Raw genomic sequence first — 26,211 nt, 5'->3', positions numbered from 1 at the left:
GCCTCGTCACGGTCTTCTCTTGGGCCCTGGGGTATATGCCTCGTGTAGGCCAGACATGCAGACGAGCTACAGTGACTATAGTAAGTATTCTCTCCGATTCGATAATTAAACAATAATAACACTGTCTCTAAAATATATCTTTAACTAGATTTTGTAATATAATATATATAATAAATATGATTTTATTTTTATTATGCTGATTTGTAAAATAAATTTACATATGGCGTGATAGTGTCTTTAAATTATATATTTTAAAGTTATTGGTAATCAAAATTATAAAAAGTTAACCTTAACCTTATTTAAAACGTTAATAATACAAAACCGAAGGGAGTATATGCTCATCAAATCGAGGTGGATTTTCCTCGTGTACTGTAGGCCAGACATGCAGACGACGCGCTACAGCAAAACAAGGACTCGTTGATCCATCAAAATTTTTTTTGGGGAATACACAAGGAGCGCATTTTTTCCCTTAAGAGAAATAAAAGTTATTTACAGTGAGAAATGAAAAACAAGCACGGGACCGATACTGGAGACTAGTGATCTAACATGATATCTGGCGCTAGATTTGGCTACCACGACCTCACAGAGGTAAAATGGAAGGGACCCCTGCATTTGTCGACTTCCAAAGTACGGCTTCTTCCACCATTGCTTTCGCCACTTCGATCCAAGACTTGGACTGCTGATTGAAGATCCGATTATTTTGCTCCTTCCAAATCGACCAAGCCATCAGCGTTGTAATGGTGTCAAAGCCCCAGCGATGTTGCTCTCTCAATTTCATCCGGCTTCCACAAAGCCAGAGGTGAAAGGATGGTTCGTTGATGGGTAGACAATCTGGAATGCCTAACGCTCTTAATGTCCACCACCAAAGTTGCCTCGACTCTGGGCAGCCTACCAGAATGTGGTCAATGCTCTCCTCCTTTTGGTCACAAAGGACACAGCGGTCCAGGTGAGGCAACCCCTGGCTTCGCAGACGATCGGCGGTCCAACATCTGTTTATTGCTACCAACCACAGGAAAAAGCGGCATCGAGGTGGAGCAAGTGATTTCCAAATCGGGGTCGAGAGGAAGGAGATCCGACCAAAGAACAGAGCCTTGTAAGAAGATCTTGAGATGTACTGACCCGAGCTTTCCCATTTCCAGCTGAAAGAATCAGGAGTGGTAGGGATACAGGTCGCCAAATGAAGTAGCGACCAAAGCTTCAAATACTCTAGGATGGCTTGGATCCCAAGTGCCCCGGCGATATCCTTGATCCATCTACGATCCGTTAGTGCCTCAGCCACCGTCCGGTGCCGGCGCATGCAAGGCGAAACGCGATCGTAGATGTTAGGAGCAATGGACCGGATGCAGCCCTCTTGCAGCCAGCTATCCTCCCAGAAGAGGATCGTTTGTCCATCTCCCAGCTGACAGACTGTGGATGCAGCCACGAAGCTCTTCTCTTTTTGCGACCCCGGGATGTCTAGGCCTTTCCATGGTTTACCTAGTGAAGTCCGCTGTAGCCAAGTCCATCTGGAGCGAAGTGCAATACCCATCAACTCCAGATTCGGCAAGCCTAAACCGCCATAGTTCTTAGGAGCACACACCCTCGACCAAGCGATCCGACAGCAACCTCCATTGGCTTGCACTTTGCCTGCCCAGAGAAACCCGCGCTGGATTTTGTCAATTCCTTTGATCACCCACTTGGGTGCGTCGACAGAAATCAGCAGGTAGATTGGGATTGCACTGAGTACAGCCTGCACCATTGTTACACGACCTATCGACGACATTTGGTTGGATTTCCAAGCTGGAAGCCGCTGGGCTATGCTGTCAATGAATGGCTGCAGGTCTTCCTTCTTCAACCGGAAGATGGAAAGGGGCAGACTAAGTATTTGCAGGGGAAGGAAGCAATAGGGCAGGGCAATTCTGGCTGTATCTCAGCAAGCAACTCCTCAGAGCACTGAATCGGCAGGGCTGAACATTTGCCAAAATTTGTCCGGAGCCCAGAGGCCTCACCGAAGATGCTTAGGATTTCAGTTGCGACCTTAACCTCCTCAATCGTCGGTTTGATGAAAACGACCACATCATCAGCATAAAGAGAGATTATGTGAGGGATTCCCAAATCCTGCAATAGCCCCTCGTGTTCCGCCTTTTGAAACAGAAGGCTGAGAAAATCCATCACGAGGATGAATATCATTGGTGAGATTGGGTCGCCTTGGCGGACTCCTCAGCGGTGATGAATCTCATTCCCGGGATTGCCATTGATTAACACTCTTGTTGTTGCAGTTCAAAAAAGCATAGCGACCCAAGCACACCACCGATCACCGAAGCCCTTGTGTTGATCCGTCAAATTTTCTTCAGATCTTTTTTTACGACATGCAAAAACGAGGGACACTTTGCCGATCAAGTCTTCAATTCGGTCTTAACTTGACTCTCTGTCACTTCATTTCCGCCCGGAAATTTAGACCATAGACCAAGACCTGACCAAGTGAAAATGCACTAGCTTGCTAATTACTCCCTCCGTCCCATAATATAAGGGATTTTGAGTTTTTGCTTGCAATGTTTGACCACTCGTCTTATTCAAATTTTTTTTCCAAATATAAAAAACGAAAAGTTGTGCTCAAAGTACTGTAGATAATAAAGTAAGTCTCAAACAAAATAATAATAATTTCAAAAAAAATTGAATAAGACGAGTGGTTAAACGTTACAAGCAAAAACTCAAAATCCCTTGTAACAGGGGACGGAGGGAGTAATTAATGTAGTTACACCTACGCTGCATCGATGATCACTGTAGTCTGTATCCTAACAGTGTCTAAACTCTGAAGAAAACCTCGCCATGGAGCTCTTTTCTGCAATCCTCGGTGACCTCACTAGCAGGTCCATCTCCTACGTCATGGACAGATACTGCAGCAACCAGCCGGCGGCGATCGACGACGGCGTACGGCAGCTGCGCCGGCTGCTTCTACGGACACACACCATCGTCGAGGAGGCAGAAGGGAGGCATATCACCAACCAAGGGATGCTCCCGCAGCTCAAGGCCATGAGAGACGAGCTGTTCAGAGGCCACTACGTCCTCGACACCTTCAGACACCGGGCTGATCTCCTCCAGAAAGAGGAGGAGAAAGAAGATGAACAGGTGAGAAGCTCGTTTGCAATGTCAAGGCTCAATCCTGCCAAGCGAATCCGTTTCTCTCGTGCTAGAACTAGTAGCTTTCAGGATTTGGAGTCCATGATTCGTAGCCTGGAAGACGCCATTGCTGACACAAAGGAGTTCATCGTGTTTCTGATGAGCTGCCCTCCGGTTATGTACCGGCAACCTTTCAGCACGCATCTTTATCTGGACAAGTGTATGTTCAGCCGTCAGATCGAGCGAGAACAAGTCATCGATTTCTTGCTGCGGATTGATCCTGATCCTCATGGTAGTTGTAATGACATAGGTGTTCTTCCGATCATTGGTCCCGCGTTAATCGGGAAGAGCACACTGATTGAGCATGTCTGCAGAGATGAGAGGGTGAAGAGCCACTTCTCTCTGATCTTGTTCTACAATGGAGACGAGCTGAAGCATGAGACAGTGGCCACTTTCAGAGACAGATGTATCATCAAGCACTAAAACAACTGTACCTCATCACCGAAAACACTGTTGCTCGTCATCGAAATCTTAGGCGATGTGGATGAAGATACATGGAAGGAGCTGTATTACTCCTCCGAAAACCGCATTCCCCGTGGAAGCAAGATCATAATCACAAGCCGATCAGAGGTACGACAGGTGCTCTTAGGCTGAAATGCCTGCCAACTGAAGCCTACTGGTACTACTTCAAGGTGTTTGTGTTTGGAAGTGCAGATCCTGATGAGCATCCAAAGTTGACATCAATAGCTATGGAGATTGCAGCAGAGCTGAGAAGATCTCTATTTTGTGCTCATGTTGTTGGTGCCTTGCTAAGGGTTCATCTTGACGCCCATTTCTGGCGCAGGGTTCTTGAAGGCACCAGAGAGTACATGCAGAAGAATCTTATCTTGGCAAGCGAATACCCTCATGATCTGAAGACGGACAAGAACCATCCTCGATACGCTTGGATAATTAGTGAACCAAAGCCTATCAAATCCCTTCTAATCTACGACAGTTACCAGAAAGGTTCTGAAAACGCTGAGGTTCCAAATATTACAATTCAGGATCTGCTGTTTGGAGAAGCTTCAGGTCGGGGGAAATTTGATATCTTGCTCTGGAAATCTCAAATGCCACCATACTGTAGCCACATCTGCAGCTGTGTTGTCTAGAAATTTTTTTTTCCTTCAGATGGTTTTGCCCAGATAATATATACCATGACAAATAATAGGCAATTAGGTCTTTAGGTAGCAAATAATTGCAGAATAAATCCATTTTCAGATGGTTAAGCTCCTTGTCTGCAAAATCCCTTTGTTTTGTACCCTATAGAATCTGCATCACAGTAAAGCTTTCTGTTAATCACGTCGGGCTTCTGCAGTACATATGAACCAGCTGTCAGCTGTCACTTTATTCAGAGGAACCTGAATCTGCTTGTGCCAGCCAAACAGCTTTACGAACAAGGTAAGCCCAATCAAATCACAAACGAAACCAAAGCTGGCAGCACGTAGGAAACGCTTTGCTGGTAACAGAAGGGAGTTCAATAACAGCCTACAAAATTCTGAAACGTAACAAGCAACTCCGATATACAAATTCGACTGACATATCGGGGACTCTTGACCAAATGCGACACCATTATTTGTTTGATCAGATCAGCACTTGCACAGTGATTTACGGATAGACAAAATTCAAAGTTGACCGCAAACATAACTTGATACTGCAGGCAGTACATGCATTTCACTTCCGACCAAGAGTGGGGAATTGGGATTGGTCTTTGATTTCTGGAGCTGGTGGAGCTGCAGAGCGATGGCCCTCACCATATCCACCCCTGAAACCGCCACGATCCCCGCGGCCCCTGCCACGACCACGGCCGCCATAGTACCTCTCTCCTTCAGCTGGTTTTAGGAACTCGTTGATGCTCACAGACTGAAAAAATTGACCCCCAATCAGTAAACACTGAGTACATAATTAAAGCATTTCTTCTAATTGAAAGCACCAAAGCATGAAGAATCCCAAATGAACAGATAATAGGCTAACAGCAGATCAGACAAAATGTAAATGAAGTTGTAACAGCAGTTCAGACTTCAGGAGTGTAAAATGAATACAATACAAAAGGCAAAGTAAATTTACCATGACCAGATAAAACAGGCTGATGGTAACAAGTGGTTGATTATGCCAGAATATTAATAGTAAAAATCCATTAGCTTGTTAGGGGAGAGGTAGAGATATCTAAGGTAAGATGGGAACATGTAATACCTTCTTAGCACGCTCATCACGTTCAGCATTTTCTTTCTTCTTCAAAGCATCCTTGTCAGATCCCTACAGCGAAAAATTATCAGTCCATCAATATTTCCATCGGTTGAAGAGAATGGAAGGATTACAAGGCGTAAATGGCAAAGGTACCAGTTTGATGAAAACTTCATCATTTTCTTTCTTATTGGAAAGTGGTTGCATAGACTTCAAATCCTTGTCAATTTCAACCTTCCTCTCTTCAGTCTTCAAAGAAAGAAGTGCTTTCCTCTTCTCCTCCCTTAATTTCTCAAACTCCTCAAGAGTCATTTCCTATATCATCAAACATTTGAATCATAAGAGAGGAGGTATGGACAAATATAATACACTCCTAGACGACTGTTGTAAAAGGAAGTTATAGGAGTAATTCAGAAAACAAGGGCACAATTCACCTAAAAATTAGTATGCACCAAAATTATTTGTTCAAAAAGTACTCACATATGAGCACACAAGCAATCAAAAGAAAACAAGTAACCAGCCAGAATGGTTTCAGCTTAGAGTACTGTTACTTCATATTGTGGCCAACCTACAAAATAATTATGACAAACTTATGGCCATATGGCTATCAAAATCAATACTTCATTGGACAGTTGTTTGTAGTCAGAAATGGAGAGCCCTCAAAGTCTTTAGAAGATCTGCTACTCTCATTTTTAGCCATTTCCTCAGAGAAAAAGGAAGTCATTAAGCCATCTCAACTTTGTGGCTGCTGGAAAACTAAAAATTGTGCAAGTACCCTTTGGGACCACAGTGACTAACAATAAAAGGAACATTTTCACACATAAATCCAACTATGACTAATCAGGCAAGGAAAAGTGACATTTTTGAAGCCAGCAACAAGTCATGTTCACAAACCTTACCAATTGGCAAGTTCAAACGAATTATATTAACGTGTCTTACTTTCTATAATACTAAAGATATAGTATAAATCTAAAAATCTGCATTCCATATTGATTTAAGTGATCAGAAGTATACCTTATCCTCTTCCTTTTCTTCCTCATTTGGAGTGACATCTTTGTTATCCTTGTTCTCATCTGCCTGTGGAGCACCCTCCGGTGCGCCTTGCTTCTCAGTAACAGGGGCCTTCTCATCCAATTTCAGGGCTTCCCCAGTTTCCCTGACCAATCAAACAACACAATAAGTACTTATATCTCCATAGTATGGACATGAACAGCTTAAATGATGAGCCACTTACTGGGCGAGAATTTCATCAGTGGTAGTTCCCCAGTTCCCACGCCCCGAACCCTCACGCTTCATCTCATACCCACGGCCAGTGCCGCTATGGCGCTCATATGGCCTCCGAGACATCCTCTCAGAGTCATCACCATACCCACCTCGTCGACCTCCTCCCTGGAAGGGTGGCCGAGGGCCCCTCTCCCTGTCCTGAGCGCCTTCTTCACCTCCAGCTCTGCTACCACCGCCTCCACCATATCCTCCCTGGAAGCCATTCATTTCTTCACCTCCAAAGTCTCGGTTTTGACCATAGCCTCGCCCACCTCTGCCTCGGCCGCGTTCTCCGCGCCCATACCCTCCGCGTGAGGGTGCACTGCCATCTCGAGACTCCCTCACTGAAACAAAACATGTATTAAACATAACCATTTCACTAAGTAAAAAGAAGCCTTACATACCAGAAAATGGTAAAATGAAATCAAAACTCATATCTTTACAACCTACATATCCATGGAATCAAAATTTTATGCTGTACGGAACAATCGTTAGAAGAATCCTATATAAGTTGACAAGACCCATCATTTAATAATCCTAGAGAATAAGAACAGGAACAAAAGCGAACGCGTATCCCCCAGATCTAGAACTCCAGAACCTCAACCACAAAACTCACCGGCCTGTGAAGGGGGAGCCGGCTTGGTGGGGAACTTGGAGGCGGCCGGCTGCGCGCCGCCCTTCCCGGCGGCCGGAGCCGCCGCCGCCGCCGCGGCCTTCTTCGCCTCGGCCTTCTGCGCCGCGACGGCCGCCTTGGCCAGCAGCTGCGCGGGGTCGTCGTTGTCGTCGCCGCCGAGGAGGTCAAAGGGGTTCGCGGTCGCCATAGGTGCGAGTTCGACGGCCTACAAAAAAAATCACGCTACAAGCTCGCTATCTTCGTGTGTGGGGTGGGTGACTGGGGAACTGACCCCTCCTGGCTACGAGGCTCGCCTGCCGGACTGCATCGCCATGGCTCTCCAGCCGCCAAGATCGAGGGCGTGGGAAAGGCAAGAGTCGGCGGCGGCGGCGGCGGCGGAGAGAGAGAGGAGAGAGACGTAGTGAGGGGGGAGAGGGTGTGTTTGTGAGGAAAGGAATAAAACCCTAGCCGCAATCGCGCTTTCTTTTTTTTTTTTCTTTTTGCCCACTAGCCGCGCCGAGCCGAGTCCATATCCTCTCGCTATCGTTTCGCCCGCGTGAAATTACCTCGCTGCCCCTACCTTCAACGCGACGTTTACGCGAGTTTAGGCGTGGGTTTTGAAGGGTAGTTATGGAATTTGATTTTCGTGTGGGCCCTACGGATGGGTGGGGGTGCTGCCATCCTGGGCCGGACCCGGGGGGTACGTTGGTCTATTGGGCCGGAACGGGATCCTCTGTGGTGTGTCCAAGCTGAGGAAATTATACTCCCTCCTTTCCTAAGGTTGTTAACGATTTTGCTATATATTTGTCGACAAATTTTCTCTAACAAATTTGACAGATATAATTATAGTATAATTGTAGTGTAATTACACTGTAACTATAGTATAACTTGTATGTAACTTTCAAAAATCTCTTTGTAATATGTTATTTCGATAAAATGGAGGTTGTGGGAACAAATCCTTACATATATATGTGTGCTGTGATTTTTTTTCTTCCTCACCAAAATAAATCTTGTAATAGATTTAACGATTCAAAATTACGTGAAACTTATATACAAGTTACACTCTAGTTACATGCAAGTTACAGTGTAATTACATATAAGTTACAGTGTAGTGTAATTACTTCTGTCAAATTTTTAGGAGAAAAATTGTCGTCAAATGTATAGGTGGTCCCGGTTGTTAATAGGCTGCCTTGTTAATATGAACGAAAGAATAATGCTCAAGTTTCACACCATCCTTGTATTTCAGTGCAATTTTTGATGTGCCAGTCAGATAAGTTTGTCAATAGTTTGTCAGGATAAAATGTACTCCCTCCGTCCCATAATATCTATTGTCAATGGCAATCTAGGACTGTTTCGTTATACTATGAAATGTTCCATCCGGTACTATGTTGCTATATTATGGGACGGAAGGAGTATCAAATAAGAAAAACTGCAGCACGGGAAAAAAAATCAGGATTAATTGATAGTACAACACTGATAGACATCTTGGACACTGAAAGATATTATGAACAGTCAAAACAACAAACTAGAACTATTGGTTTGGTTAATTAAGAGTTGAAGTTGACAACAGACTTTATCTTAAGTAATTAGCCTCAAACAACAAAGGTAGTGTCCAAAATGTAAACCTTTAGGACTAACTACATAAGGCACTTGAGGAGAAAACACGCAGACAAACAATATTTGGTGACCTCAGAGCTGTTGAAGCATTTTGCAATACAAGGTACAAACAGAGTCCCAAACTTACCAGTCAGAGAGTAAACATAAATCCCATGATTGCATCTCACATGTATTAAATTTCTCAGACAATTCCCAGATTAATCCTGTATTTCGATAGGGAACAAAAATCCCCTTCAACATAGAACTAGACACGATTGTCCTAAAACAGCTTATCACAAACATTAAACAGCCTACCTAGTAAACAATGATGAACATGCACTATAGATTATAACACAGGGTAACCACAACTGCTCGCAGTTATTTCTGGGCCTGATGACAGACAGTATTGCAATCCAAATAACATCAAACTATGGCCCTGTTTAGTTCCAAAGTTTTTTTTCCAAACTTCCAACTTTCCATCACATCAAATTTTTTATACACACACAACTTTTCTATCACATCGTACCAATTTCAACCAAACTTCCAAACTTCAGTGTGAACTAAATACAGCTTATATATATTGTTAACATCTAGCTCAATAGCTAGGGTCTTTTTTTTTCAAGCGCGCAAAAGGATTGCACGTCAATATATTAGAAGGAAAAGAGTTTTTGTTACACAGCGTAATCGGCACAGTAGCTAGGGTCTTTGTTTCACCCAGATGAGCTCAAAGCATCCAGAGATAACAAACCTAGCTAAATCAACAACATGCAGCACCAAATCATCCAAAAAAAACTAACTTTCCACCAATCAGTTACTCCCCAGCAGAATTTTTTTTAGAAATAATATTATTTTAATGAAAAATCACAAAATTAGTGGCCATCCGGAGGAAATCGCGAATTTGGGGACCGGTCGAATAGCTGCACTTCGATAGGCCACCTATCGAATGGCAAGCGTTCGACTAGGGCTAGTCGAATGCTGGGGATTCAACAGGGCAGCGTATTGAACGGAGGGAGTTCGGCTGGTCCCACCACCTGGCGCCGCGCGGCTTGTCGAACCGGGGGCGTTCGACAGGTCCTCTCCACCGCCCCTGTCGAACAATGGGAGTTCAACAGGCCCTTTTAAAGGCGCGTCCGACCCGGTCGAGCTGTTGTTTCATTGTTATCAGGACCACATCGCCATCGCCGCCGCGAGTCACCCCTTGGGTCGCCGTGCGTGCCGGAGGGAGCGATGGGAGGGTGTAGCAGGCCGGAGAGAAGCTTGAGCAGGCGTCGCCCAGGAGGAAAGGGTAGGCGACGGTCTCAACCAGCAAAGTTAAGGTATAAATTACTAATCCCTAAGTATGAGGCCTATGAAATTAAAAAGGGCTTGTGATTTGTTAATTGTTTCTCATTGTTCAATGTTAGTGACGGAGCGTGAGGCTCCTCACCGGGAGACCGCGCAGGCCCCCCTTTGCCGGTTCGGCCGGGGGCGCTGAGTGAGGTTCTTCACCCTCGATCTGTGGAATGTACGCGAGAGAGCAAACGCACGAGACACAGGCGATGTAGACAGGTTCGGGCCGCTGGGAAGCGTAATACCCTACTCCTGTGTTCTGGTGGGCATGTGTGAGAAAAAGTTACAGAGAGCCGGCAAGCAAGAGAGTTCCAGCTCTAGAACCCCTCCTTTTTCCTCCTCCTTTTCCTCCTCTTTTTCTTCTCTTTCCTTTTTTCTCCCCCTCTTCTCGTGGGCAAGGTCCTCCTTTTATATTTCAAGGGGATACCACATGCACCACTTCTAACTACTCTTCCTTTGGGTGGAGACCCACCCTATCTTGACCAAATCTTGACACGCGCCTCCGCCTTGAAGCTGAATCAACGCCTGTCTTTGAATGATGCCCAGCGCCGTCACTTGTCAGACACAGGGGATCACCCTGTCATTTCTTCATCTTCCGGCGGAGATTTGCAATGGCCGCTGTTCGAATGACCCTCCGATGGGATGGGTCATACCTGCCTCCACTCCGCCGGAAGCTGATGCAATATGAGAGCACGGTTGTCTGCTGATGACGTGACCGGCGTCGGACCAGTGACAGACCGGTCATTCTTGTCCACCACGCGTCAGTTCGGCATGCCACACACCTGCCCTTCTTCATACAGTGCCTTCCTTGCAATGGTTGCGATGAAGCCTGGCATGAATCGAGCCGGGACTGACGTGCTAATCCCAGGAGTTACCATGCTGGCTCCAGCTAGGGACGAGTGCCAAGAGGCTCTCATCATTCCGACGGAACGGGGCGAGGCGTATGACAGGCTGCCTGCTGCCATCTAACCCGCGATCTGACCGGTCTGTGACCGGTCACACACTGCGACCGGTCACGGACCGGATATGCGTGCGCCATGCCGCATTAAATGCGGCGTGGCGCGCTTGTTCATCCCGCAATAAATGCGGTTAGGTGAGCGCCGCTGTGCCCACCTAACCCACACACGTGGCGCCAATACCACAGGGGGTCGGGGCGCCCCAGCCCTCGGGGCCGAAACAGGAGCGGCCCGACCCCTCGGGGAGACAGAGGAGGGGGTGGCCAAGTCTCCCTCGGGCCCGACCCCCCCGAGGGGGTCAGGCCACGTGGGTGACCGCGGCTGCCCAAGCCTCTAGTCACGATACCCCCGATCCCATGTCACCGACAGTAGCCCCCGGCGTTATGCCAGGGCGATCGCCCCCCTCGAGGGAAGCGCTCGGGCGTGACGCCACTCCTTAGGTCTGGTGACCGGTGGGACCGGCCTCTACAGGCGGGCAGGAACCCAGCGGTCGCAAATCGCGCGCATCGGCTAGGGAAAAATGACCGATAATAATGAGTGGCCTCTTCGAGACCGCTACATTTCTCGAAATAGCGCGCGAATCGGGACGAGCCGGTTCATTTCGCCTGGAGATATGATGATGACGCTTCGGTCGGCGAGCGTAGTTAACGCGCGCACGATATGTCCCATCTCGACTGCCACGGCCGCACATCCGCCTCGTGCGCCGCAAACGGGCGAGTGGGATTAGTGGAGGCGTGGGCGCGAGAAACGAGGGGGCGAGATAGTGGGCGCGGGAAACGAGGAGCCAGGAATAGCGTTGGCAAGGGTATAAGGGTGCCAAGGAAGAGATTCGTTTCCTTCCTCTCGCCATTATTCCCCTTGCCTTCGCCGCTTGCGCCCTAACTCCTCGTTTCCTGTGCCCTACCTTTGCCGCACTCACTCGTTCTCAATCTCCTCCTCCGCCGGCGTCATGGCACGGGGCTCCGCACCGCTCGACGGTAGCGTGCTGCCGCCTTCCCGCATCGTGAGCGAGAGGCAGGCCGGGCTGCCGCGCCGATTCATGCCGGCATCTGCCGCCGGCCGGGAGGCGGTCGAGCTGGGCGAGGGACGCCCGGCACCACACTACCCGGGGCGGTCCGTCTTCTTCCTCCCTTTCGCAATGGCAGGGCTGGTCCCACCATTCTCTTCTTTCTTCATGGATGTTCTGGAGTTTTATGATCTCCAGATGGTGCACCTTACGCCCAACGCAGTAATGACGTTGGCCATCTTCGCGCACCTGTGTGAGATGTTTATCGGGGTGCGCCCATCTCTTCGGCTGTTCCGGTGGTTCTTCACCGTACAGCCAGTGTCGCCGCCGTCGGTAGTTGGTGGCTGCTACTTCTAGCCGCGGGGGCCGGTGCTGAGCCGCTACATTCCCTGCGTCCTCCGCAAGAAATGGGACGACTGGAAGAGCGACTGGTTCTACATCCCCCTCGCCGACGAAGCGCGCCTCCGACTTCCGAGCCAGCCCCCAGCGCAGGTCTCCAGCTGGCGGGCGCCGGTAGATCTGGGAGACGGCTACGACGCCGTTCTTGACCGCCTGGCGGGTCTGCGATCCCAGGGGCTCACGGGGGCCATGGTGTACGGCGACTACCTTCGTCGCCGGATTGCGCCGCTCCAGCGGCGCGCCCGGGGCGCCTGGGAGTATACCGGGTCTGAAGACTGCATGAGGACCCACCAGGGGGTCAGATGGGACTGGGCCCCTGATGACTTCAAGATAGTGGTCCAACGGGTGCTGAATCTCAGCTCCGTGGAAGCATCCCTCATCCCCCAAGGAGTCCTTCCCCTCTGCAGCGATCCAGATCGCACCACCATCCTGACCATCATGCAGGCGGTCAGGGCGTCGGAGGAACGGGTTCCTCGAGGCCACGATGGCGCGGGCGGGAGCCACAGGGGGGAACAATCTACCCCGGGAGGGGGTCGTGCTTCTGGGCCCCGCGACGGGGGCCCGGGAAGCAGCCGCCCTACCGACGCCCGGGGGAAGAGGAAGCAAGAAGGAACCCCTTCCCCATCTCCTCCCCGAGGGGGCGGGGCGGCGCGTGCCAGCAGCAGGCGCCCAGAGGGTGCCGTGCCGACGTCGCAGTCCGAGGGGGAACGAAAGAAGAAGCGGCTCCGCAAGGTGGGGGAGACCGAACCACGCCGGGGAAACCTTATCTCCCCCCCAAGGTGGTCGTTTAGCCGACCTCCTCGCAGGTTCGTCCCCGCGCCCACTGCGGCTGTATTCATTCTCCTATCTCCCAAGGCAAGTTTTCACTCATCCGTTTCTTTTTGTCTTCTGGTTTTTCTTCTGCCTCAGCGAGATTCCGTCGCCCCCCCCCCCCCCGCCATTCCAAGTCCGGCCAGTCCGAGGCTGAGGAGACGGCGACCGTGGAGGCCCGGAGGCGGGAGGCTGACCGGCGAGAAGACGCAGACCGCCTCCGGGAAACCGAGGAAGCTGCCCAGGAGGCCGTCCGGGCTCGCCAGGCTGAGGAAGCCGCTCGGGAGGAGGCCAAACTCCGCCGGGCCGAGGAGTCCGTCCGGGAGGCGGAGGAGGCGCGCGCATGCCAAGCGGCCTGCCAAGCCCCCGACCCGACTCCACCCGAGGCGACGACGACTTCCGAGGCCACCCACGACGAGGCCACGGGCGCACCGCTCGGGCCCGACCCCTCGGGCGACGCTCGGGACGTGCCAGCTTCGGGAGACGCTCCCGAGTCCGGCACGTCGATCGGCGGGCCGTGCCACGCGGCGCCCGCACCGAGGCGGCTCTCCCCTCTGCCTTCCGCTGCCCGACTGAACGCGGAGCCCCTCCTGCAGGCCTTAGCCGCCGCGAACACCACGGTGCTGGACGGGCTAGGTGCCCAGATGGAGGTCCTGCAGGCAGAGCGGAAGGAGCTCGACGCGGCGTGGGCGCGCGTCGAGGAGGGGCGGCGCTCGGTGGAAGCCATGGTGGAGGCGGGCCGCAAGGCACACCGCCGGCACGCCTCAGAGCTCGAGGCCCGTCAGAGGGAGCTGGCGGAGATCGCTAGGGAGGTGGAGGAGGAGCGGGAGACTGCCCTCATCGCCACCGCCGTGCTCAACGAGGCGCGGGATGATCTCCGCCTCCAATACGGGAGCCGGGCGGCGGAGCTAGAGAAGAAACTCGACGCCGCCCGGGGAGTCCTTGACGCCGCCGCTGCACGGGAACGGCGGGCGGCGGAGAACAAGGCGGCGTCCCAGCGGCGCGAAGAGGCCCTTGAAGCTCGCGCCAAGGCGCTGGAAGAGCGCGCCCGCGCGAGGGAGAGGGACCTGGCGGACCGCGAGGCCGCCGTCGCCATCCGGGAGGCAACGCTGGCAGCGCACGAAGCCGCCTGCGCCGAAGAGGAGTCCGCACTCCGCCTCCGCGAGGACGCGCTCACCGAGCGGGAGCGAGCTCTCGAGGAGGCCGAGGCCGCGGCGCAGCGGCTGGCGGACAGCCTGTCCCTCCGCGAGGCAGCGCGGGAGGAGCAGGCGCGCCGTAATCTGGAAGGCGCCCGCGCCGAGAGGGCCGCACTGGATCAGCGGGCCGCTGAGCTCGAGGCGCGGGTGAAGGAGTTGGACGCGAGGGCGCGCAGCGGCGGGGCGGCCGCGGGCGACGGCGACCTAGCCGCCCGCCTCGCAGCTGCCGAACACACCATCGCCGATCTGCAGGGCGCGTTGGACTCGTCCGCCGGGGAGGTCGAGGCCCTCCGCCTGGCGAACGAGGTAGGTCCCGGCATGCTTCGGGACGCCGTCTCCCGTCTAGACCGCGCCGGGCGACAGGCGGGCCTCTGGGGCGGGCGGACCGTGAAGTATGCCGCCAACCAGGGGGGCCTCGCCCAGCGCCTCTCAGAGATGGCCGGGACCCTCCAGCGGCTCCCCGAGGAGCTTGAGGAGACGATCAAGTCATCCTCGAGGGACCTCGCCCGGGGGGTGGTGGAGCTCGTACTGGCAAGCTACCAGGCCAGGGACCCGGACTTCTCCCCGTGGGCAGCACTAGACGAGTTTCCTCCCGGGACCGAGGACGACGCGCGTGCGCAGGTCCGGGACGCCGCCGACCACATCGTCCACAGCTTCGAGGGTACGGCCCCCCGGCTCGCATTCGCCCTCGATTCCGACGAAGAGGGCGGTGACGGCGGTGATGAGGCCGGCGACCCGGGCGTGTCGGAATGAGCCCCCAGGCCCCTGCCAATCTTTATATAGTTTTTCCTTTCTTCTTCCGAGGCCTTCGGGCCCCCTTCTTGTATAGACTAACTTAATCTGCAATCAAATAAAGAGGAAATTTCTGTGTCAATTCTATTTGTTGTGTGTATGAGACGAGGATGGTCTGTGCCGCGGTCCTTCTGTGTCTTGGCTTGAACAAGGGCTCGTGCCCAGGTCCCAGCCTCAAACGGCACGGGTCGGAGCCAGTGCCTGGGGAAATCCACATGTCGAGACTGGCCAGGCCGGGAGCGTGGTGACCGAGGGTTATGGATGACCCGATTGTGGGCCTTTGCCGATTCCCCCCCGGAGTTCACCACGCCCCGGGGCACGGCTCGGTTCTGGGCCCCTTTTGGCGATTTTAGCCGGCCCGGGCCACCGTGGGCAGGATCGAGCACGAGCGTGCTAATTCAAGCCAAGAGTTTTCAAAAGGAAACGATGGCACAGACACAGTCCTTAGGAAATCGAGAATGCTTTTATTGAAATACGGAAGAGAAAAAAGATAAGTATATGCATGTGGTAGCCCCCGGCCAACCCTGCACGCCCGGGGGGGGGGTGCGGGGTTGGCCCGAGCCCGAGACCTAACACCCGACCCCCACTAGGGGTAGAAGCAACGAAGGTGTTCGATGTTCCACGGGTTAGGCAGCTCTGTGCCGTCACCCGTGGCCAGCCGAACGGAGCCCGGCCGGGGGACGCCGACCACTCGATACGGACCCTCCCACATTGGTGAGAGCTTGCTCAATCCAGCACGCGTTTGGACGCGGCGTAGGACGAGGTCGTCGACGCAGAGTGATCGGGCCCGGACGTGGCGCTGATGGTAGCGTCGCAGGCTCTGCTGGTAGCGCGCGGCTCGGAGAGCCACGCGCCGCCTTCGCTCTTCCAAATAGTCGAGGTCATCTCTGCGAAGCTGATCTTGATCAGCCTCGCAATACATGGTGACCCGAGGGGACCTCAGGGTGAGCTCAGATGGGAGAACCGCCTCCGCGCCGTAGATGAGGAAGAAAGGCGTTTCCCCAGTTGCTCGGCTTGGCGTGGTTCGGTTTGCCCAGAGCACCACTGGCAACTCCTCGATCCACGAGTCGCCGTGCTTCTTGAGGATGTTGAAGGTCTTGGTTTTGAGGCCCTTAAGGATTTCCGCGTTGGCGCGCTCCACTTGGCCGTTGCTTCTGGGATGGGCGGGTGAGGCGAAGCAGAGCTTGATGCCCATGTCTTCGCAGTAGCCACCGAAGAGCTCACTAGTGAACTGGGTGCCGTTATCCGTAATGATACGGTTAGGCACCCCAAACCGAGCAGTGATGCCCCTGATGAATTTAAGCGCGGAGTGCTTATCGATCTTGATGACCGGATAAGCCTCGGGCCACTTAGTGAACTTGTCGATAGCGACATACAGATACTCGAACCCGCCCGGGGCCCGCCTGAACGGACCCAGGATATCGAGCCCCCAGACAGCAAACGGCCATGAAAGAGGTATGATCTGCAGGGCCTGAGCCGGCTGGTGGGTTTGCCTGGCGTGGAACTGGCACGCCCTGCACCGCCGGACCAAGTCGACCGCATCGTTGAGAGCCGTTGGCCAATAGAAACCCTGGCGAAAGGCCTTGCCAACCAAGGTGCGTGAGGCGGAGTGGGCTCCGCACTCGCCTTCATGGATATCGGCAAGAAGCTCGACGCCTTGTTCCCGAGGAATGCACTTCAGGAGGACTCCGTTAGCCGCGCGCCGATAAAGGGTCCCTTCCACCAGCACGTAGCGCTTGGAGATGCGCTGGACGCGTTCACTCCCTTCGCGGTCCTCGGGTAGAGTCTTATCTGTGAGGTACGCCTGGATCTCAACGATCCAAGCGATCAATCTAAGAGAGCTGGGAGCGCTCTCCTCGGGTCCCGAGGCCTGGACTCCGACGGGCCTCGGGGGCCGTTCAGGCGCGTCCGTCTCCCCTAGGGGGTCGGTGTCACGCCCTGAAGTTTCCCCCTCTCCTTGCTTTAAAAATTGGCTAAATAAATCGTCCGAAGAAATTATCTTAATTAACCTAGAGCTAATTCCCTAATTAATAAATGCAATTAATAATTGGAATTGGCATTGTGGGATTTTTCTTGGGTTCCACATGTCACAATATATTAACAGGATTTTTAGTGGAATTTTCAGAGCCTTGGAAATAATTTTTACCAATTAAAAATCACCAAAGTGCAATTTTTAATCCCAGGAAAAATCCTTTCTTCCTTTTCTTTTTCTTTTCCTTCTTTCTCTGTTGGGCCGTCGGCCCACTCCCTCCCGCGCCCGGCCTCCCCTTTGTTGGGCCGGCCCAAGCCGCCCCTCCCTCCTCTCTCGGGACGCCGACAGGTGGGCCCCACCTGTCGGTCGTCTCCTTCCTCCGGCAACTGCTGCTGCCGTCGAAACCGCCCTCGTCGCCGCCGCCGTTTCCCGCCATTCTCCGCGCCCCACTCCGCCCGCACCTCGCGCCCACGTCGCCGCCCTCTCCCCCGCATCTCCCGGCCCGCATGCGCGCTCGCAAATGGGCGGGAATCGATTTGAATCCACCTCTCTCTCTCTCTCCTCCCCACGTCGCCGGCCAAATCGGGAGGGTTCCCGGCCACGTCCTCCCCTCCCTCGCCCATAAAAGCACTCCCCCGAGTCCCCTCCCTCGTTTCCCCCATTTGCCGTCCTCTCCCACGCCCCCTACCGCGCCCGCGCCGTCACACCCGAGCTCCGCCGCTTGCCGCCGCCTTCGGCCGCGAGCCGCCGCCGCTAGAGTCGCCGCCGCGCCAAACCGCCGCCGCCGTTAGCTTCGCCGCCGCAAGAGCTTTCCCGGCCGCCGCCTCGCGTCGCCGGAATCCCACCGGAGCGCTTCTCCCCTCGCGAGCCGGTGAGTTCTTCCCTCCCCTCCATCTCCGGCCGGCAATTCAAGCCGCCGTGGTCGTCGTCTCCTCTCCTAACGCCTCTCCATCTTCTCCTAGGGTGTCGCCGCCGCTGTCCGTGCCTCCGCGTCGCCGGTCATCGCCGCCGCCTTTCATCCTCCGCTTTGGTCGCCGTGCTCACCGGTGAGGCTCCCCTCCGCTCCCCTTTTTCCCTCTCTCCCGTGTGCGCCGCCGTCCTTCGCGCGTGCGCCGTCGCCTTCAGCCGCTGCCGCCGCTTTTCGCCCCGTCCGTGTCGCTTCCTGCGCCGCCGATTGCCGTCGCCGGCGACCGTGCGCGTCGCCGCCGGTTGCCATGGCCGGCCGGCCGGTTTTGAAGCCGAGCCGAGCCGTGCCTAGCCGCCGCCGTGCCGTCCGATCGGCCTCCCGGCCGATCCGGACCGTCGGTCCCGTGGACCGGCGGTGGACCCCCCCCGCGTGGTCCCGGTCCACGGTGGACCGGCCACCTTGTGCCGCTGACCCATGGGGCCCGCTTGCCGGCGCCCCCTTCCTCTCTCTTGAACCGCTGACATGCGGGCCCCGCCTGTCGGCGCCGCCCCCCCTTCCGCTGACGTCAGCCCTGGGCTTTATTGCGCAATAAATTGATTAAGGACTTTTCTTTATTAGTAAAAACACAGTTTATCTTCTAAAATTCATAAGTAATTCATCCGAGCTCCGTTTAAGTCCATTCAAGTCTCAGTAAATCAAGAAAAATGCAAAGAATCCATTAAAAATGGTATTGTTTCCTGTTTCTGTAGTCTTATAGCATGTTTTGCTTGTGTGCTTTGTTTGTCGCGTAGGCTTCGGCCGTTTCGTCGATCCGCGGTTTCTCGAAGACGTTGCTGAGGTCTCATCAGTTCGAGAGCAAGGCAAGTCATGCAATACGTTTGATCATATTGTACCCAATTTACAAATATCCTGCATTTCTATTAAATGTTGCATCCTTTTACAATGTCATGTGGGATGGGTCCTAATACTCAGCCATTTATTGTTTACCTTATGCCATTGATAACTTGGGTATCAAAATGACTAGATGTTGGTTTAGGAAATGCTTAGCCATGCTTAGTTCAACTAGCACACACATGGGGATCGCATTATTACATAGACTTTGACTATGAGCATAGCTTTGGATTGGTGCCACCGCAATGGTGTGAGTTAATTAAAATACACTGAATGGTGGGCTGTGGGTGCATGGTTTTGCTGGTCGCACCCATGGCAGTTAAGGACCGGTTCACGGGAAACCCTGGGAGACTTACCGTGCTTACCACAAGCGGGAGTGGGTAACTGCTTGATCTGAAGTATAGCTCGACCCTTTCCTAGGCACCGGTGGCGAGGGTGGGCGTGATGGAGTTGGGTCGGCCGGGGTGTCCGGTTGTCCAGCTGCCGGATTCACCGCGGCGCAAGAGGGGACCGCCCACTGCCTTTTGAGGGGTGGGGGTGAAACCTTAGCGTGGTGTGGATGGTTAGGGGAGGGTTATGTGGAGGGTCTTGTCACGATTTCCCCCTTTGCAGTATCATGGTGATACTTCGGGGCATGGCGACATGTGTGGAATCGTGTCTTGTGGGTACAGTTGTACACCTCTGGCCAGAGTAAAACTATTCGAATAGCCGTGCCCGCGGTTATGGGCGATCAACCAGATTCACCGTGATTAGTCTCACCCCTAGTTTAGCTTAATGAACTGGTGTAGTTCAAGTGGTTGGTTGGGCCTGTTGCAACGTGGTGTAGCGTTGGACAGTGTTTGGTTAATGTTGATTAATTACTACAACTGTTTTACTGCCTTCAACTACCGTTTTTAAATGCTAGCTTTATGCAAAAGAACCTCTAGCTTCCTTTGGTTATATCTTGCATCATACCTCCTCTTCCGGTATGACTTGCTGAGTACAGTGGGTAGTACTCAGTCTTGCTCTCTTTTCCCCCACACCAGAGCTGAAGATCTTCCTAGTTGGAGCTGTTTTGTCAAAGTTGGTTTCGTCGCTGCCGTCAAGGATTGCCTGTGGAGTGGAGTCGCCCGCTGCTGAAGTCAAGCTTCCCGGTTTAGCTCGCTTTTATCTTTTCCGCTGCATTTGTAATCTTTTCTATTTTTGTAAGACGTGGATCTGTATGTCAACAATTGTCGTTTGTGTACCCTGGCTGGTCCTGGACAGGGATTTAATGCACATTCAGCTTAGAAATTCTGGTTCGAGAATTTCTGGGCGTGACAAGTTGGTATCAGAGCCGACCTTGACCGTAGGACAAGCCAACTGGAAACCCTAAGAGCCCTCTGAACCCCTTTTTCATATGCATATGCCCTTTTGCACCTGGAATTGTTTCGGGAAAATTTGGAGTTTTGCCTTTTTGGTTTGCGGGAAAAATCTTGGTCGTTCTTTCGGATCGGATTTTTTTTTTAAAAAAAAGAAAAAAATTAGCTCAGTCTAGGGCTTTAGAAAAATTTTAGTTGGAGTTTATTCGACAGTCAGTCGGGAATTTATTGGGGGTTATGCATTAGGTCGTGTCTATATTCGATGGGGGCAATGTTATGCGCATCATTTTCCATGCAACTAGTCTATGCATTAATTTATTGTTTAGTTGCATTAGTGTCTTTATTTGAGTTCATGAAAAATGTTCTATGCATAAAAATCATCATGCTCGGTTATTTATTTGAGTCTTCTTTTGCTTTGTTTAATTTGGATTTGAGCATGAGTTGGTTCCTATCCCTTGTCTACTTTAGATGTCAGTCCTATCCCTCGTTTGCAAGCGCCGCCTCGAGCTTCAGAGTCGCCGCCCTTAGCTTTATCGCCTTCTTAGTCTGTTTGCTTGCTAGTTTTCGTGTTTAGGTTTGTTGCTTGTGGGTTAGTCGGCGGTCGATATCATGTGTCAGTGGTATGACTGCCTCAATTAGGAGTTGCGTGCCTCTTTTTCAGTGTTTTAATCAAGATTAAGATAATTGCACTTAAATTCATAAGCAAGATTAGTTTCTGAGCCCCCTGTTTTTCTTCCTTTTCTCATATTTCTACCTATCCCCTTCAGATGGAGATAAGGAATGGTTCACGCGACTCGAACAACGCCAATGGCAGCGAAGAGCCGATCAATGGAGCACGTGCCAACGGTGCATCTGACAACAGTCCGTCCCCACCGCCCGAGAACCCAACAATTGCTCAGGTGTTGGACAATCAGACTCAGATGATGACAATGATGATGCAACAGATGCAGCAACAGTACCATCAGGTGTTGCAGCAGGTGCAGCAGCAAGCACAGCTGCAGCAGCAGAACCTGCAGTTTGGTCCTCCACCTCCTCAGTCCAAACTGTTAGAATTTCTTCGTGTCAAGCCGCCCACTTTCTCAAGCACCACCAACCCAATCGAGGCCCACGACTGGCTTCATGCCATTGAGAAGAAGCTGAATCTTTTGCAATGCAACGAGCAGGAGAAGGTTGCTTTTGCTACACACCAGCTACAAGGTCCCGCTTCTATTTGGTGGGACAACTACATGGTGACCCGTCCAACTGGGGCAGAAGTTACTTGGACAGAGTTTTGTCATAGTTTCAATAAAGCACAGGTTCCCGAGGGAATTGTGGCACAAAAGAAGAGAGAGTTCCGTTCCCTGCAACAAGGAACCAGAACAGTTATAGAGTATTTGCATGAGTTCAACCGCCTCGCGCGCTACGCCCCTGAGGACGTGCGTACCGATGCCGAGAGGCAGGAGAAGTTTCTGTCTGGTCTTGATGATGAATTGACTAACCAGTTGATCTCTAGAGATTATGAGGACTTTGAGAAGCTGGTGGATAAGGCTATCCGTCAGGAGGAGCACTGTAACAAAATAAACCGTAAGAGGAAGGCAGCTCAGTTCAGGACTCCCCAGGGGAAGAGTCAGAAGCCTCGGTTCACGATGGGACATCACGGTGGACCTTCCACCATGATTATCCGGCAGCACCGTCCCTACCACCCGGGTAGCTTCAACAAGAACCACCATAGTGGCAGCCACAACAACAGTGAGCAGCACAGTCTCAACCCTACTCCGAGTTCACTAAAGATTCCAGCTCAATCAGTTCAGCCAGCTCTGCCAGAACAGCCCAAGAGGTTGGTAGAAAAACCCGAACTCTGCTTCAATTGTAACAAACCCGGACACACGGTTGGAAAGTGCCCGAAGCCAAGACGTGCTGGACCCAAGTTCGTTCAGGCCCGTGTTAATCATGCATCTGCAGAGGAGGCGCAGTCAGCACCAGAGGTTATATTGGGCACATTCCCCGTCAACTCGACACCGGCAGTAATATTGTTTGATTCTGGTGCAACCCATTCCTTCATTTCCAAGCGTTTTGCTGGTGCACATGGGTTATCTTTAGTGAAGCTTAAGATACCAATGCGAGTTCATACTCCTGGAGGTGGCATGACCACAACTCACTACTGCCCATCTGTGACAGTTGAAATTCAAGGGTCGATTTTTCCAGCCAACCTCATTCTTCTCGAATCCAAGGACCTAGATGTCATACTTGGAATGGATTGGTTGACAAGGCACAGAGGAGTGATTGATTGCGCCAGCCGCACCATCAAGTTGACCAATGCAAAAGGAGAGGTGGTAACCTTCCAGTCCCCAGTGCCGCAGAAGCCAAGGATCAGTTTAAACCAGGCTGCTGGTGAAGAACAAGAGGTAGCAGTGGAGAAAACCACTAAGAAGCTGGAGGATATTCCCATAGTCAGAGAGTATCCAGAGGTTTTTCCGGACGATCTGACCACAATGCCACCAAAAAGGGATATCGAGTTCCGGATTGACTTGGTACCTGGAACTGCACCGATCCACAAGAGGCCTTACAGAATGGGAGCCAACGAGTTGGCGGAAGTCAAGAAGCAAGTTGATGAACAGTTACAGAAGGGATACATCCGCCCGAGCACGTCGCCTTGGGGTGCTCCGGTTATCTTTGTGGAGAAGAAAGACAAAACCAAGAGGATGTGTGTTGACTACCGCGCACTCAATGAGGTCACCATCAAGAACAAGTATCCTTTGCCAAGGATTGATGATCTGTTCGATCAGCTGAAAGGAGCTACTGTGTTCTCTAAGATAGACCTTCGGTCAGGCTATCACCAGTTGAGGATCCGCGAAGAGGATATTCCAAAGACAGCATTCATCACTCGGTACGGGTTGTTCGAATGCACAGTTATGTCTTTCGGACTCACTAATGCACCTGCCTTCTTCATGAATTTGATGAACAAGGTGTTTATGGAATTTCTAGACAAGTTTGTCGTGGTTTTTATCGATGACATACTTATCTACTCCAAGTCCGAGGAAGAACATGAGCAGCATCTTCGGCTGGTACTTGAAAAGTTAAAAGAGCACCAACTATATGCCAAGTTCAGCAAGTGCGACTTCTGGCTTAAGGAAGTTCAGTTTCTCGGTCACATCGTGAATGCTCAAGGAGTAGCTGTGGATCCAGCAAATGTGGAGTCAGTTACCAAATGGACCCCACCAAGGACAGTCACTCAGGTTCGGAGTTTCTTAGGACTTGCGGGCTATTACCGCCGGTTCATTGAGAACTTCTCTAAAATTGCTAAGCCAATGACACAGCTATTGAAGAAGGAAGAAAAGTTTATCTGGTCTGCTGAATGCAATAGGAGTTTTGAAGAACTCAAACGACGGTTGGTGTCTGCACCAGTCTTAATCCTGCCTGATCAGACGAAAGATTTCCAGGTCTATTGTGATGCATCTCGCCAGGGGCTAGGATGTGTGTTGATGCAGGATGGCAAAGTGGTTTCTTATGCTTCACGGCAGTTGCGTCCTCATGAAGGCAACTACCCGACGCATGATCTGGAATTAGCCGCAGTTGTTCATGCTTTAAAGATTTGGCGGCACTATCTCATCGGTAACCGTTGTGAGGTATATACAGATCACAAAAGTCTAAAGTACATCTTTACTCAACCTGATTTGAATCTTAGACAGCGAAGATGGTTGGAGCTGATCAAGGATTATGATATGGGAATACATTATCATCCCGGCAAGGCTAATGTGGTTGCAGATGCCTTGAGCAGGAAGAGTCACTGCAACGTCGCATGGGTAGAGGAACTATGCTGTGAGGTTCAACGTGATTTGGGACATTTGAACCTTGGTATAGTTGAGCACGGATTCGTGGCTGCCCTAGAGGCACAGCCCACACTGGTGGAGCAGGTTCGCATAGCTCAAGCAAGTGATCCTGAAATAGCAGAGCTCAAAAAGAACATGAGGGTTGGAAAAGCCCGAGGTTTTGTTGAGGACGAACAAGGAACAATCTGGATGGGAGAAAGATTGTGTGTACCCGAAAACAAGGAATTAAAAGACCTAATACTAACCGAGGCTCATCAAACTCAATATTCCATTCATCCCGGCAGTACCAAAATGTACCAAGACCTCAAAGAAAAGTTCTGGTGGGTCAGCATGAGAAGGGAAATAGCTGAATTCGTAGCACTCTGCGACGTCTGTCAACGAGTAAAGGCAGAACACCAAAGGCCAGCAGGTTTGCTACAGCCACTTCAGATTCCAGAATGGAAGTGGGAAGAAATCGGAATGGATTTCATCACCGGTTTGCCCAGGACGTCATCGGGGCATGATTCTATTTGGGTAGTCGTTGACCGACTCACCAAAATGGCTCACTTCATTCCGGTGCACACTACCTACTCAGGGAAGAAATTAGCAGAACTCTATCTGGCAAGAATCATGTGTTTACATGGTGTACCTAAGAAGATCGTGTCTGATCGAGGAAGTCAATTCACTTCAAAGTTCTGGCAGAAATTGCAAGAAGAATTGGGAACCCGTCTAAACTTCAGCACTGCTTACCATCCACAAACAGATGGCCAGACCGAGCGAGTCAATCAAATACTAGAGGATATGTTGAGAGCCTGTGCGCTTGACTTTGGTGGAGCATGGGACAAAAGCTTACCGTATGCTGAGTTCTCGTACAACAACAGTTACCAAGCTAGTCTGCAGATGGCACCGTTTGAAGCACTGTATGGACGAAGGTGTCGTACTCCGCTCTTCTGGGATCAGACAGGGGAACGCCAGTTGTTTGGTACAGAAGTTTTAAATGAGGCAGAAGAGAAAGTCAGAGCTGTCAGGGAAAGATTGAGAATCGCGCAATCTCGGCAGAAAAGCTATGCAGACAACCGCCGAAGGGAGCTCGCTTTCGAAACAGGGGATTATGTGTATCTCCGTGTCACTCCGCTCAGGGGAGTACATCGCTTCCAAACCAAAGGAAAGTTGGCACCACGCTTTGTGGGACCATACAGGATCTTGGAACGTAGAGGTGAAGTTGCTTACCAGCTCGAACTTCCCTCCAACATGCTTGGCATCCACAATGTGTTCCACGTCTCTCAGTTGAAAAAATGTTTGAGAGTTCCTGAGGAACAGGCAAGTCCGGATCACATCGAAATTCAGGAAGACTTGACGTATGTGGAGAAGCCAACTCGTATCCTCGAAACCAGCGAGAGAAAGACCAGAAACAAAGTAATAAGATTCTGCAAGGTTCAGTGGAGCCACCACTCAGAGGAAGAGGCCACTTGGGAAAGAGAAGATGAGTTGAAGGCCACCCACCCGCACCTCTTCGCCAGCCCTTCCGAATCTCGGGGTCGAGATTCCGTTTAAGGGGGGTAGGTTTGTCACGCCCTGAAGTTTCCCCCTCTCCTTGCTTTAAAAATTGGCTAAATAAATCGTCCGAAGAAATTATCTTAATTAACCTAGAGCTAATTCCCTAATTAATAAATGCAATTAATAATTGGAATTGGCATTGTGGGATTTTTCTTGGGTTCCACATGTCACAATATATTAACAGGATTTTTAGTGGAATTTTCAGAGCCTTGGAAATAATTTTTACCAATTAAAAATCACCAAAGTGCAATTTTTAATCCCAGGAAAAATCCTTTCTTCCTTTTCTTTTTCTTTTCCTTCTTTCTCTGTTGGGCCGTCGGCCCACTCCCTCCCGCGCCCGGCCTCCCCTTTGTTGGGCCGGCCCAAGCCGCCCCTCCCTCCTCTCTCGGGACGCCGACAGGTGGGCCCCACCTGTCGGTCGTCTCCTTCCTCCGGCAACCGCTGCTGCCGTCGAAACCGCCCTCGTCGCCGCTGCCG

The 26,211-nt window shown here is 51.7% G+C and overlaps 2 protein-coding genes across 2 annotated transcripts; one reads left to right on the top strand and one right to left on the bottom strand.

The window, feature by feature from the left end:
• The first annotated feature begins 2,630 nt into the window (after positions 1-2,630).
• On the top strand, positions 2,631-4,743 carry LOC107277309 (uncharacterized). The gene has a single exon (XM_066310500.1). The coding sequence runs from the start codon at positions 2,809-2,811 to the stop codon at positions 3,580-3,582; it is 774 nt and encodes a 257-aa protein (XP_066166597.1). The 5' UTR covers positions 2,631-2,808; the 3' UTR covers positions 3,583-4,743.
• Positions 4,571-7,697, bottom strand: LOC4339423 (RGG repeats nuclear RNA binding protein A). Its single transcript, XM_015784583.3, has 6 exons — positions 7,199-7,697; positions 6,554-6,926; positions 6,334-6,475; positions 5,476-5,634; positions 5,329-5,391; positions 4,571-4,998 (listed from the first exon to the last, which is right to left on the bottom strand). Exons 1-6 carry the CDS (start codon positions 7,401-7,403, stop codon positions 4,810-4,812), a joined length of 1,131 nt encoding a protein of 376 aa, XP_015640069.1. The 5' UTR covers positions 7,404-7,697; the 3' UTR covers positions 4,571-4,809.
• Positions 7,698-26,211: the final 18,514 nt, after the last annotated feature.

The sequence above is a fragment of the Oryza sativa genome, chromosome 5 (assembly GCF_034140825.1).
Source record: "Oryza sativa Japonica Group chromosome 5, ASM3414082v1".
Lineage (NCBI taxonomy): Eukaryota > Viridiplantae > Streptophyta > Magnoliopsida > Poales > Poaceae > Oryza > Oryza sativa.
This window is presented reverse-complemented; position numbering and strand designations above follow the sequence as displayed.